At 50.9% G+C, this 11,981-nt stretch overlaps 1 protein-coding gene across 1 annotated transcript; it reads left to right on the top strand.

Annotated features, from left to right (window-relative positions):
* Nucleotides 1-1,208: 1,208 nt before the first annotated feature.
* On the top strand, nt 1,209-6,969 carry LOC142905278 (myeloid-associated differentiation marker homolog). Its single transcript, XM_076052846.1, has 2 exons — nt 1,209-1,987; nt 2,847-6,969. The coding sequence occupies exons 1-2, from the start codon at nt 1,514-1,516 to the stop codon at nt 3,270-3,272; spliced, it is 900 nt and encodes a 299-aa protein (XP_075908961.1). The 5' UTR covers nt 1,209-1,513; the 3' UTR covers nt 3,273-6,969.
* The last annotated feature ends 5,012 nt before the right edge of the window (nt 6,970-11,981 follow it).

Below are 11,981 nucleotides of genomic sequence, written 5' to 3'. Positions count from 1 at the left end.
ACTACACTATACACTACACTATACACTAGTGCTGTACTAGTACACTACACTATACACTAGTGTTGTACTAGTATACTACACTATACACTACACTATACACTAGTGCTGTACTAGTACACTACACTATACACTACACTATACACTAGTGTTGTACTAGTATACTACACTATACACTACACTATACACTAGTGCTGTACTAGTATACTGCACTATACACTAGTGTTGTACTAGTATACTACACTATACACTACACTAGTGCTGTACTAGTGATGAATTGGCCACGTTCTGTTTACGTGACAACCCCTTACTAGTTGGCTGTGTCGGGTGGTGGCGGGTTTTAACGACACATTTATAAATTTACGCGATCTAACCCCAAAACAACTGTATTATTGATGATATTGGTCGCGAAAGCCTGACTGTTGGGGCAAGTGCTGTTAGCGAGTAGCAGCACCTACGAAGGCCGGCAAAGCACACGGCAGGGTCGGTGGCCAGCACCACGCCCGGCCGCCTTTGTCTCCACAGTAGCGATGTTTACTACACACCGTACCAGGTACTCATTTGAGGCTGAGTCGACCCAGGGGAGCTCCAGGACCGGTTCAGACAATCGTCACTGATTTTGGCCGTGAGCGGGAATCGAACTCGGGTGGCCGAGTTCGAAGCGCTAACCGCTGCACCACCGCTCCCCACACAGAAAACACACACACGGACACCGCACTAGGTACTTATTTGAGGCTGAGTCAACCTAGGGGAGGCCCACATAATTGTCACTGGTGTCGGCCTTGAGCAGGAATCGAACTCGGCTCGCCAGGTTCGTAGCGCAGCGTAGCGCTAACCGCTGCACCACCGCTCCCCACACAGAAAACACACACACGGACACCGCACTATGTACTCATTTGAGGCTGAGTCAACCTAGGGGAGGCCCACATAATTGTCACTGGTGTCGGCCTTGAGCAGGAATCGAACCCGGCTCGCCAGGTTCGTAGCGCTAACCGCTGCACCACCGCTCCCCACACAGAAAGACACACGCGCACCACACCCTGGTCCGCGCAGCAGCGGTGAAACAACGCAACGTGCCCTCCCACGTGTGGTGTAACGTTCAGCGCAGCTCCACCGTTACGTTCCTAGCGGCGAGAGGGTTTGTTGGTGGTGGTGGTGGTGTGGAGGCTGGCGGGCGGGCGAGCGGGGGGTGCCGTTACCCCGAGCACTCCCCACAACGTTGCCCTGCGGTGGCCTCACGCCCGCTCCTCCCCTCCTTTCCGGAGATACTTTTTTTCTCTCTCCCTCTCCTACAAAGCTCTGGGGGGGGGGTTGTTTTTTTGTGTTCTTTGAGGCGCGTAAAATATCCAGCCTGTGCGTCAGATCACCATACGCAGCAGCAGCAGCAGCTCCTCCTCCTCCTCTCCAGCTCCGTTCTTCCTCGTCCCACGGACCCCCTCACTCGATCTGCTCGTCACTCCTCATCCACCCTTCATCGCTCGCACGCTCGTCCACAGCACTGCGTCAACGCGGCACCATGCCTCAGGTGGTCGTGAACTCGCAGGCGGTGACGTCCCGCCTGGGCGTCGTGCGCGTGCTCCAGGTGGCCTTCACCTGCGTCGCCTTCAGCCTCGTGGCGCACAGCGGAGGCAAGGCGCACGCCTACGGCGACTTCTGCATGTTCGCCTGGTGCGCCTGCTTCGCCTGCTCGCTCCTCCTGCTGCTCCTCGAGCTGCTCGGCCAGCGAGGCTGCGCGCAGATCTCCTGGCAGAACCTGACGGTCACGTACGCCATGCTGGCGGCGCTGCTGCTGCTGTCCGCCTCCGTGCTGCACCCCGTCTACCGGCTGCGCGAGATCTCGTGCGGCAGCTGCGAGCCGCGCACGTTCACCATCGTGGCGACCGTCTTCTCGTGCCTCGCCTTCCTCGCCTACGCCGCCGAGGTGGCGCTCACGCGTGCGCGGCCCGGGGAGGTCACCGGCTACATGGCCAGCGTGCCCGGCTTGCTCAAGGTGCCCCCGGCAGAAACGCCACGCGCGCGCGCACCCACGCACACGGAGTAGAATTGCACCGAATCATTTGTCTGGGTCGCTGTGTAGAGTTGGCGGAACCGGGGCCGGTAGTCGCAGCGATAGCAAGGGGGTGTGTGTGCTGGATGCGGCACGAGGATTGCCCTCAAGGCACCCCGCACTGCCACGCTCAGAGCGCGACTTCTCGCTGAATATTTTGCAGGTCGTGTAGCCTGACTGGAGTGAGTGGCACGTGCCACTCGTAGCCACGGCTATCCCAATGATAGATTGAAAGTCAATGGGGGGGATAATCAAAAAGTAAATTTAAGAGCCGATGCGTTTGAATAACTCATTGGTGGGCTAAAATCCTAACGGTCAGATTTGGCAATGTAAAACTGTACTTTTTTCTGTTTAAATCCAGGCGAAAGATTTTAATCATCGGCCTTGATATTTTAAATATCGGGTTTAAAATCACCGTGGCCAGATTTAAACGTGGGGTTTTGCAGCCTGTGTAACCGCCACGTCTGGCATTCCAGCGAAAAACAGAAAGAGTTTTATGCTCACACAGCTCTGGGTCTGAGTCCATGGGATGGGAGGCGGTGGTGGTGGGGGTGGAGCAGGGCCCAAAGCCATAAACAGGTCAGCCTGTTGCGTGAAATTTATTACGGGACTTCTCCTGGCTCACAATCAATAGGAGCTTTGTGTCGGCCACAGCAAAACGGCGTTCACGCGCAGAATGCGTCGGGGCCAGGAAGGAAGGAACGCCTCCCCCCCAGTAGGATCGCGTGTCCTGCTCCCCAGCCATGGCGTTCACGTTGCCCCGTTACGCACTCCGCTCACCGCGCACGCGTTGCGCGCCCAGGTGCTGGAGGCGTTCGTGGCGTGCCTCATCTTCGTGGTGCTGGCCGAGCGGCCGGACCTGTACTCGCGCTACGCGGCGCTGCAGTGGTGCCTGGCCGTGTACTGCGTGTGCTTCGTGCTGGTGGCGGTCGTCATCCTGCTCACGGTGTGCCAGAGCACGGGCCGCCTCTGCCTGCCCTTCGACCGCTTCCTGGCCCTGTGCGGCTTCGTGGCCGTGCTGGGCTACGTCACGGCGGCGGTGCTCTGGCCCGTCTACTGCTTCTCCGACAAGTACGGCCATTCTCGGCGCACGCCGGATTGCCGCTTCGTGGGCGGCTGCGACTGGGACATGCAGCTGGCGGTCACCGTGTTCACCTACGTGAACCTGCTGGCCTACGTGGCCGATATGGTCTACTCGAGCCGCCTCGTCATCATCAGCCGCTCCTGATGGATTGGAGAGGGTGGCGGGGCGGGCGGACGGGAAATGGAGGGGCTGGGTGTGGTAGGAGTCCGAGGTCAGGATTGGAAGTGGTTTTGGTGGGGGGGGGGGGGCAAATATGGAAGATGGAAACCAGCTGCTGGAGCCAAGGGGGCCTCTTGGGCAAATGTCGTCACGGCTGGGTGTGGTGGTCGCTGATGCAGGGGTCTCCGTGCAAGCCGCCTCCGTAGAATGAATACGTTTCTCGTGAATTAAAACAAAATATAGCGCGTTTACATTTAATGGGAATTCCACGCAAGTGTAGTGCTTAGTGGCAGAGTTCAGGCGTGCAAATGTTAACGTTCGTACGTGCTGGTCTACTCGTTGCTCATTTACTCAGTAAGAATATTAAAGTTTTTTTTTGTAAATGAATGGTCCTCTCTTGGCAGTCGTGAACAAGTGCACGTAAATAAACTCCACATTTTTTCATTAGCGCTGCCTTGTGACAACAAAATATATAATCAGCTTAAAGTTTCAGAAAATGTCTCTTCGAGGAAGAAAATCCAGTAGAGGGGGGAGGAGGGTGGTCTGTGTTTTGGTCTAGGGAAGAGAGATGGGTTTTTGGGTTGGAGTTAGGGTTGGAGTAGCTCAGAGGCGTTCATAATGGAGCCCCATTCATCGTCAGGGAGCACACGGCCACCTCATCCTGCATTGCCCACTGCGACAAGAAGGCCGGAATGTGTCCCGTTAGATTGCAGGAAGGCCAGAATGTGTCCCCTTAGATTGCAGGAAGGCCGGAATGTGTCCCCTTAGATTGCAGGAAGGCCGGAATGTGTCCCCTTAGATTGCAGGAAGGCCGGAATGTGTCCCCTTAGATTGCAGGAAGGCCGGAATGTGTCCCCTTAGATTGCAGGAAGGCCGGAATGTGTCCCGTTAGATTGCAGGAAGGCCAGAATGTGTCCCCTTAGATTGCAGGAAGGCCGGAATGTGTCCCCTTAGATTGCTGGAAGGGCGGAATGTCCCCTTAGATTGCAGGAAGGCCAGAATGTGTCCCCTTATATTGCAGGAAGGCCGGAATGTGTCCCGTTAGATTGCAGGAAGGCCGAGATGTGTCCCCTTAGATTGCAGGAAGGCCAGAATGTGTCCCCTTAGATTGCAGGAAGGCCGGAATGTGTCCCGTTAGATTGCAGGAAGGCCAGAATGTGTCCCCTTAGATTGCAGGAAGGCCAGAATGTGTCCCCTTAGATTGCAGGAAGGCCGGAATGTGTCCCCTTAGATTGCAGGAAGGCCGAGATGTGTCCCGTTAGATTGCAGGAAGGCCGGAATGTGTCCCCTTAGATTGCAAGGAGGCCGGAATGTGTCCCCTTAGATTGCAAGGAGGCCGGAATGTGTCCCCTTAGATTGCAGGAAGGCCGGAATGTGTCCCGTTAGATTGCAGGAAGGCCAGAATGTGTCCCCTTAGATTGCAGGAAGGCCAGAATGTGTCCTCTTAGATTGCAGGAAGGCCGGAATGTGTCCCCTTAGATTGCAGGAAGGCCAGAATGTGTCCCCTTAGATTGCAGGAAGGCCAGAATGTGTCCCCTTAGATTGCAGGAAGGCCAGAATGTGTCCTCTTAGATTGCAGGCAGGCCGGAATGTGTCCCATTAGATTGCAGGAAGGCCAGAATGTGTCCCCTTAGATTGCAGGAAGGCCGGAATGTGTCCTCTTAGATTGCAGGAAGGCCGGAATGTGTCCCCTTAGATTGCTAGAAGGCCGGAATGTGTCCCGTTAGATTGCAGGAAGGCCGGAATGTGTCCCCTTAGATTGCAGGGAGGCCGGAATGTGTCCCGTTAGTTGGGCGTGGTGGAAGTCCAGCCATACTTTGCGGCTGACAAGGGCCTTGAAAATGCCGAGGCTGCTGAGCAGGCCGCTCCCTTCCTCATTCTGTAAATTTCCAGCTCCGCCTAATCAACGAGCAAGTTTAACAGCCCATCACTGTGTTAACCACAAATTAATATTCCCACCTTCTCCACCCACCCACCCACTCACCACCCATGCTGCAGTGTAACACGTGGTAGGATTCCGCGACCAATATCATCCATAATGCAGTTGTTTTGGGGTTAGAGCGCGTAAATATATAAATGTGTCGTTAAACCCGTCACCACCCGACACAGCCAACTAGTAAGGTTTGTCACGTAAACAGAACAGGTGGACTTTGTCCACAAATCTGGCTGTCGCCTGATGAAGCTAGTTGTAATTACTGGCGAAACGTCGTACTCAGATTGTAAATGTTGTGGCTTGACTCTCCAACACACAACTGGTGGTGCTGTACTAGTGACGAATTAGCCACGTTCTGTTTACGTGACAAACCTTACTCGTAGGCTGCGTCGGGTGGTGGCGGGTTTAACGACACAACATTTATATATTTACGTGATCTGACCCCAAAAAAACAATCTGCATTATGGACCCTCGCTGCACTCGGCTATTGAGCTCAACAACCCCACAGATGTGGTGTCACCACTGAGGTACAAACACCGTGCCTACCAACAGCAGCAGCAGCATCAATTACTGCGAATAAAGCCAAACTTCAGGTCAAACGTGGCGCGTGTAGAGTGAGGCAGGAGATTTTACTCTCCAACACACCAGTGAGCTTAAGTATGAAACTATGTGCCGTTTTTGTTTACGTGACAAATCCCTTACTACAAAAAAAACTTTTATCATGAATAATATTGGTCGCGAAAGCTTGCTGCGTGTTAAACTGGGGGTGAAGAGAGTTGGTTGGGCTCGTTATGATTTTTTTTTTCAGTGACGAGGCGGTGTTGGGGGTTTGTTTGTTTTTTTTGTACTAATGCAAGGGTTTTTTTCTTTTTCAATCAGAGGACCGTTTTATGCAGCTCGCCCGTGTCCAAAACGTGGCCTCCCGCAGAGCCATCCGGTCTGTTTTGGCGTCGGTCTGCATGCGTTTGTGTTCTGACGATGGTGTCGTTTTGGAGCAATAAACCTTGCTTTTTACAGTTTTACAATTGCAGTTTGCCGAAAAATTCACAAGATCACCACCACCATACACACCCCATTTCATCGCACTGACGAATCGCCACCATATTCATCCGTCAGTTTAACACGTAGGCTTTCGCGACCAATATTATTCTTTGTCTTTTGTCAACGTGACACTTTTTTTGCCGATTGGCCGTGTCGGGTGGTGGAGGGTTACGACACATTTATAAATAACGCGATCTAACCCAAAAACCTTTATTATGAATATTCATCCGTACCGGAGGTAGCTGCATTGACGATTAACAGCAACAAATAAAACACCCCAATCCACTCTCGACCCACGAGGGGGGGGGGGGGGAATGGCTTTCTCAAATCCATCTGCATCACAGCCAAGAGCGCGGTGCTGAGATTTCTCCGGAGATTCCTCCCTCGCACGAAGCCAAAACTCTCACTACGAATAGAATTGTAAATGTTGTGGCTTGGGCTCTCCAACGCACAATCGGTGTGCTGTACCAGTGACGAATTGGCCACGTTCTGTTTACGTGACACAACTTAGTAATTAGGCCGTGTCGGGTGGTGGCGGGTTTAACGACGCAACATTTATATATTTACGCGATCTAACCCCAAAAAAACCTGTATTATAGAGGATTCATATCATATCAACCCATACGGTCTACCCGTATTCTTGAACAGGGAAATTTAATTTTCAGGTCCATACGGCATACAGCCGTTTCAATAAAATAAAACACATTTTTTTGTCTATTTGTTTGAGTTTCTCCCTCGTGATGGGACTTTGTAGGATGAACGCTGGGATTTATAAGGGGGCACGGGGTGACCAATACGGTCTGAGTTGGTCTGTAATAAAGTAGGGCACTGGTAAGGGGTTGAAAGGTTTGGGAATTCACGACCCCAAAACGTCAAACGTCGCCTCCGTCGAGGTAGCAGCAGCAGCTGCAGCAGCATCCTGAAGGGGACCTTCAGCAGCATCCTGAAGGGGACCTTCAGGATGCTGCTGCTGCTACCTCCATTGAGGTAGCAGCAGCAGCATCCTGTGAGGCTGTCCTCGGATTGAATCGAACTTCTGCTGACGATTCTTTACTCCGCGAATCCAAACAACTATCTCCTCCACCACCCCCCCCCCCCCTTCGCAACGAGCACATTGTGTGTGTGTAGGGTGACGATAACTCACGTGTGCCGTGTCAATAACAACAGCATCGACGCCTGAACAAGAACAACATAACAGGCGACATTTCGACCAATGGCCCCTTCGTGATGTTGAAGGGCCATTTGCCTGTTGTGCTTTGTATTTGAAGGCCACACACAGTGTATAAGTGCCATGATGAAGGCCCGTTGCTCGAAACGTCGCCTATTATATAGTTTGACCTTTTAAAGCCCACTGCAGTGACTAATGTGTGTTTTAAAAAATATATAATATTCAAACTCAATTGGCCAAACATCTCACTCAATGTAGCCACGACCCTCCCTGACGAACGCTCCCAAAGTCTCTGGGCACCTTCACGCCCAGCTCATGGATCAACATCGCACACAGCTACCGCGGGGCGCCTGTGCCAGGCTAGGTGCACCTTGAGGCCGTCACGTGAAGTGTGGGGGGGGGGGGGAAGGGGGGAAGGCTCTCACTGCTGGGAAGCAGTCCCAGGTGCTATAGGTTAACGGAACCCTGAGGGGGTACGTGGAACCCTGAGGGGGTAATGATGATCCCTGAGGGGGGTACGTGGAACCCTGAGGGGGTACGTGGAACCCTGAGGGGGTACGTGGAACCCTGAGGGGTTATGATCCCTGAGGGGGGTACGTGGAACCCTGAGGGGGTACGTGGAACCCTGAGGGGGTACGTGGAACCCGGAGGGGTGATGATGATCCCTGAGGGGGGTACGTGGAACCCTGAGGGGGTACGTGGAACCCTGAGGGGGTACGTGGAACCCTGAGGGGGTACGTGGCACCCTGAGGGGGTACGTGGAACCCTGAGGGGGTACGTGGAACCCTGAGGGGGTTATGATGATCCCTGAGGGGGTACGTGCAACCCTGAGGGGGTACGTGGAACCCTGAGGGGGTACGCTGATCCTTGAGGGGGTACACGTGGCAATGTCCCAGCGGTGTCACGTGCGGTGATTTATTAAACGTGTGAAATTACATCAAACACGAGAGCCATCGGTGAATAATGATCACGCATGAATATGACAATTCTAAAATAACTACGATAAATGTGTTTTAATCTATATGGTGACCAAGAACGATATATAAAAAAAACTCTCTAAAGTCTTATTAATCGTAAACAATGTTGGTTTCCAAGAGCAACCAGCTAGCGCAAACAAATTATGTCACGCGTGCAGAGCGTCCATTTTTGTTTTTTTAAAGTTCGTTAGGATACCTCACAAAATGGACAATTGTTTTTTTCGAAAAATGTTGTTTAGTCCCCGTACATTGATTTCTCAAGAACTATGTTTGCATATCTGTCAAACCATACGGTTGACGCGTATTGTTGTGCAGGGAAACTTTGAGTTTTCAGGTTCATACGGCGTACAGCCGTTTCATGATGGGACTTTGTAGGATGAACGTCGAGATTTATAGGGAACGAGGGGGTGGGTGGCCAGCAACACGCCCGGTCGCCTTTGTCCCCCCGAGTGGCGATGTTCACACAGCACAGCAGTTACTCGTTTGAGGCTGAGTCGATCTAGGGGAGGCCCAGGACCGGTTAAAATAATCGTCACCGGTGGTGGCCGTGAGCGGGAATCGAACTCGGGTTGCCGGGTTCGTAGCACGGCGTAGCGCTAACCGCTACACTACAATGCGTTACGCTTCCTCACAGACACACACACAGACACACACAGACAGACACACACAGACACACACACAGACACACACACAGACACACACACAGACAGACACACACACAGACACACAGACAGCGCGCTAACCGCTACACTACAATGCGTTACGCTTCCACGTGCGCGGGTCACGTGACAGGTGTGACGTCACAGCTCACTTGCCGTGCAAACAATAAATGCATTGAGCTCCCCCACCCATAAAAAAGTTAATTTTTTATAATTTCTGCATGGTGTACAGTCTGGAAAGTACCCACATGGCAAATGTCAAGTTTGTTGCATGTCGGGAAGTACGCTAAACATTTTGAACAGACACACATAATCACAACTTTGCCTTTTATATATATGGAGATATGGGACGACCAATAAGAGTCTGCATTTGTCTATGATAAGGTAGGGCACTGATAAGGGGTTGACAGGTTTGAGTTTAGCTCACAAAAAGGTCTGTATTGCATGCTTACTTGCATGTTCTCCACACACATACACGTGTGGTTAATGCAGTAAACTTGATTCCCTGCAAAAAAAAGGTTTCTATTTGCTGTTTGAACATCTTAACACCTCCTGGTTTTATTGACAGAAAGAGTAAAACCCCGATTATTAGCATTAGTATTTTTGTTATATTCGGTGTCAGAAGTTAACCTTCACTTAAGGCTCCCAGGAGGTTTGGGGCCAGGAAACACAAAATGGCGAACAGCAGCAACAATGGGGCATTCTAAAGGGAACACATTCAGTCGTGGTTATCCGCAGAGTTTTTATTCTCCACACGCGTGTGCAGACTCACGTTTCCGTTGCGGTACTTAGTTTACAAAAAATAAAATCTTATCTTGTTTGCGTAATACGGAGTTAAGATAGCGGCGCTGAGGCCCTTGAATGGGGAGATGTTTTGGACGATGTCTACCGCCATCTTGTGGCGAAGGTAAAATAAAAAATAAAATAAATTACACCGCTCAAGTGTTGTGCTTTCATATTCTTAGCTCTTTCGGTAAAGTCACGTTGAAGGGAAATAATAAAATATATAAAACAATAAAAATTATCACGACGTTTCGACCATAACACAAACGGTCATCATCAGGTGTGAAAAGCAACGGCAAGAAACATTTGAAAGAAGTGGCGGTTTTCCATTTAATTCGCCAAGTTGCCCCCTACCTGAAGGACGCTTGTGTTGCGCCCGAAACGTCGTGATTATTTTAATCTTTTTTTTACCTACGTGACTTTTACCGAAAAAAACAAAGAGTATGAATCCTTGCAGTCACGAAAACTTCAAATCTAGAATCTTGTGGCGAGTCCAATTGGATTTGCCAGGGATGGGTGCGGACAGACTCGTTATCTACCATGCAGTAGCAGGGAACTACTAATTACGAACATTCGAACTTTCAAAGACACGAACAAATCCGTGCCGTATGGTTGCCTGTTCAACCACCTGCACAATAGATGGCAGTGGTGACATCTACAGAACGTGAAGAACCAGTGGCATCTACATCTATAAAACGTGAAGAACCAGTGGCATCTACATCTACAGAACGTGAAGAACCAGTGGCATCTACATCTGCAGAATGTGAAGAACCAGTGGCATCTACATCTGCAGAACGTGAAGAACCAGCGGCATCTACATCTACAGAACGTGAAGAACCAGTGGCATCTACATCTATGAAACGTGAAGAACCAGTGGCATCTACATCTATAGAACGTGAAGAACCAGTGGCATCTACATCTATACAATGTGAAGAACCAGTGGCATCTACATCTACAGAACGTGAAGAACCAGTGGCATCCACATCTGCAGAACGTGAAGAACGAGTGGAATCTAGATGTGCAGAACGTGAAGAACCAGTGGCATCTACATCTACAGAACATGAAGAACCAGTGGCATCTACATCTACAGAACATGAAGAACCAGTGACATCTACATCTACAGAACATGAAGAACCAGTAGCATCTCCATCTACAGAACATGAAGAAGTGGTGGCATCTACATCTACAGAACATGAAGAACCGGTGGCATCTACATCTACAGAATGTGAAGAACCAGTGGCATTCACATCTGCAGAACGTGAAGAACCAGTGGCATCTAGATGTGCAGAACGTTAAGAACCAGTGGCATCTACATCTGCAGAACATGAAGAACCAGTGGCATCTACATCTACAGAACGTGAAGAACCAGTGGCATCTACATCTGCAGATTATGCAACTTTTAAAGCCATTTCCCATGTTTAATGTACATGCCACACAACATGGTTGGAAACGGCAGAAGTAAAGTTGGCCTGAAGAACAAATCGACTTAACGAACCCCTGGAACCGAACTCGTTCGTAAGTAGAGGAGTCCTTGTACTACATAAAGACGATCTCCCCGGTACAGCCTGAACAGACTATTGGGGCAAGTGCTGTTAGCGAGTAGCACACGAGGGGGTGGGTGGCTAGCACCACGCACAGCCACCTTTGGCGATGTTTACACACCGCACTGGGTCCTCATTTGAGGCTGAGTCGACCTAGGGGGAGGCCCAGGGCCGGTTCAGATAATCGTCACTGGTGTTGGCCGTGAGCAGAAATCGAACTCGGGATGCCGGGTTCATACTACTACGCTACCGCTCCCCACGCTTACATACACGCGCTCTCACACATAAATTCACACATCACACACTGGCATTACTTTAAAACAAAACAAAAATATTTATAACAATTATACAACTTACCTCATCCCAAGCCATGGCGTCACGGGGGCCATGTTGTATAGCAGCACCCATGTTGAACCAGGATTATTTCCCTGGAAGCCGATTGGTCGGTGTTCCGCAAGTGATGACGCAGCCCCTAGCAACCACTGTATTTTGTGTGACGTGCACACGCGATTTCGGAGTGTACGTAAAACTGCTTCCTCGTATTTAAGCAGTTTTTTTTCGTAACCCGGCCCCTGCTTTTTGTATTATCATC

This window comes from Petromyzon marinus, chromosome 58 (genome assembly GCF_048934315.1).
Source record: "Petromyzon marinus isolate PM22_M1 ecotype Great Lakes invasive population chromosome 58, UKy_Petmar_22M1.pri1.0, whole genome shotgun sequence".
NCBI lineage: Eukaryota > Metazoa > Chordata > Hyperoartia > Petromyzontiformes > Petromyzontidae > Petromyzon > Petromyzon marinus.
Note: the sequence above shows the minus strand (reverse complement) of the source record. Positions and strands in the feature narration are given on the sequence as shown.

Coding starts and splice junctions, on each gene's coding strand:
- LOC142905278 (XM_076052846.1), top strand. CDS start 1,514: ATGCCTCAGGTGGTCGTGAACTCGCAGGCGGTGACGTCCCGCCTGGGC. Junction 1,988..2,846: donor GCGTGCCCGGCTTGCTCAAG/GTGCCCCCGGCA, acceptor TTGCGCGCCCAG/GTGCTGGAGGCGTTCGTGGC.